The sequence below is a fragment of the Silurus aristotelis genome, assembly GCF_946808225.1.
Source record: "Silurus aristotelis genome assembly, chromosome: 26".
NCBI lineage: Eukaryota > Metazoa > Chordata > Actinopteri > Siluriformes > Siluridae > Silurus > Silurus aristotelis.
Genome location: NC_139599.1, coordinates 17,510,656 through 17,513,155, shown reverse-complemented (window position 1 = coordinate 17,513,155; position 2,500 = coordinate 17,510,656). Strand labels below are relative to the sequence as shown.

Below are 2,500 nucleotides of genomic sequence, written 5' to 3'. Positions count from 1 at the left end.
ACGCTATGACGATACATGTTTCATGAGAAGTGTCCCAGGAAATGAAGACCAAGAGCTACCTCTGCTGCACAGGATACCTTTATTAGAATTACCAGCATCAGAAATCACTGATTTACATCAATACTTTTTGTAATTTACGGCAGAAATATTTCATCATCTACTGTTCAGAGGAGACTGCATGAGTCACACCTTTATAATCAAACTGTGTTGAAACATTTGAAAAGAAGAACAACCAGCAGATGAGAGTTGCTTCGGCCAAGAAACACAAGGAATGGACATCAGGTCAGTGGGAAACTGTTCTGAGATTCTTGGCTCTTTGTTAGACGTATAGAGGATGAACAGACGGTTCCTGAAAGTATGGTTCCCACTGTGAAGAATGAAGGAGGAGGTGTGTTGGTGTGGATCTGGTGACAATTTTAAATAATAAACATATTCTGGATCTTTAACACTTTTTTTGTTTACTACAGAATTCCAGATGTTTTCTTTCATAGTTTGGATTCTTCAGTATTAATGTACAATGTTGAAATTCTTCTTTTTCGTTTGCTCCCGTTAGGGGTCGCCACAGCCATAAACCTCCTCCTTGGTCCTCCTTCCTGGTGTCTCCATCCTCAGCATTCTCCTACTGATATACCCCATGTCCCTCCTCTGAACATGTCCAAACCATCTCAATCTCACCTCCCTCACTGTGTCTCCAAAACGTCCTACATGTGCTGTCCCTCTAATAAACTCATTTCTAATCCTGTCCATCCTCATCACTCCCAACGAACATCTCAACATCTTCAGCTCTGCTACCTCCAGCTCCACCTCCTGTCTTTTACTCAATGCCACTGTCTCTAAACCATACAACATCTCAGGTCTCACCACAGTCCTATAAACCTTCCAGTGTACAATGTTTAAATAAATAAATAAATAAATAACCACTGAAGGAGAAGGTGTGTCCAGACTTTTCACTGTATATAGAAGCCAATCCTGTCGGTCGCTGTTGTGAATCAGTGGCATCGTGTTGTCGCTAGGAATCCTGGGAAATGGAGTCATAACGACGATCCCAGCAAGTTGTTTTCGGTTTGCACGCAGAGCTTTAAAAACTGCTTCCGCGTTCGCGAAGCATCACGGGATACCGAGTGTCTAAATCACACTCGCTGTAGTCCTCAGGTGTTTAGCATCCCCAAGCTCTCGCCGCGCTTCACATTCATTCAACAAACAAATAAACTCGCCGTGAGAAGGTGAAGATGGCGGACGAGCACGAGCTCCTGAGCAGGCTGGAGAACATGAAGGAGATTCGGTGAGTGAGGAACTCTCTCAGGAACCAGCGGAGGAGCTAGCTCACCTGTTAGCATTAGCTATTGTTTTAAACTTACGGTCTCGAGCGGCTAGTAATGATTCCTCATACACAAAAACATGTTTATATATAAATATAACGAAAAAGAGCGTTTTTATGATTGGATGCGCACAGAAACACTACACAATTCAACAGATCAGGAGATTTTTCTGGTCCGAATCTCGACATTATTGTTACAATAATTCAGGGGGTCACGTGACGAGAGAACTGAAGCCCCTGAGCAGAAGATCTGAGCGGAGAAGCTCCTCGTTCCGTCTTCAGCTTCTTTATTGGAACTATAGGAGGTGTTGCTGTATGTAGACGTGTTTGGGGATCTGCTTATTGACAATCGAACATTTTAATTTATTTCTAATAAAATGAATAAAAACAGATTTGTTTATTTTGATGACTGAGTTTAAAGAACCGAGTCACTAAAATGATCCGATTTTCCCATCACCGATATAAAGACCCTGGACATCATGTCGCTCTTCAAGAAGAGGGTGCACTAACTTTCTCTCGGTGCTGCATGTTGACAGAGAGGTGTACTGAGTGTGTGTGTGTGTGTGTGCGCAGTAATAAGATGATGCAGATGGAGAAGCTGAAGGCTCGTCTCCGCTCCGAGTTTACAACGCTGGAATCTGAGGAGAAACACCTGCGAGAGTACAAACAGGAAATGGAGCTGCTGCTGCAGGAGAAGATGGCACACGTGGAGGAGCTCCGTCTCATTCACACCGACATCAACGTGGTACGTACGAACACAAGAACACACACACACACACACACACACACACACACACATATATACACACACACATACACACACACACACATACACACACACACTGTGGTCCAAAACCTGTTTGATTTTGAGTGTGTCCATGAATTCTGGATAAATTCTAGGTATATTCCAAGTGTGTCCAAACATTCGACATGAATTCCGAGTGCGTCCAGAAATTCTGGATTCATTCCCAGTCTGTCCATGAATTCCATATGAATTCCGAGAGTGTCCGGATATCCTTGATGAGTTCTGAGAGTGTCCAGGAATTCCGGATAAATTCCAGATGAATACCAAGAGTGTATATGAATTCAGAGTGAATTCCGAGTGTGTTTCCAAGTGAATGAGAGAAAGAGAGAGACACACACACACACACACACACACACACACACACACACGTTTTTCCG

At 43.3% G+C, this 2,500-nt stretch overlaps 2 protein-coding genes across 3 annotated transcripts in view; one reads left to right on the top strand and one right to left on the bottom strand.

Moving 5' to 3' along the window:
* Positions 1-882, bottom strand: part of zc3h12b (zinc finger CCCH-type containing 12B) — a 14,302-nt gene extending 13,420 nt beyond the window's left edge. For both annotated transcript variants that reach the window (XM_083530921.1, XM_083530922.1), the window contains exon 1: positions 1-882. This exon is cut by the window's left edge and continues 1,537 nt beyond it. The gene's annotated coding sequence lies outside the window, so the exon portion shown is untranslated.
* Positions 883-1,079: 197 nt separating this feature from the next.
* Positions 1,080-2,500, top strand: part of zc4h2 (zinc finger, C4H2 domain containing) — a 3,436-nt gene continuing 2,015 nt past the window's right edge. Inside the window, 2 exon segments of the mRNA XM_083531008.1 lie at positions 1,080-1,282; positions 1,892-2,063. Of these exon segments, the coding sequence (XP_083387134.1) occupies positions 1,230-1,282; positions 1,892-2,063 (225 nt within the window). The 5' untranslated portion in view covers positions 1,080-1,229.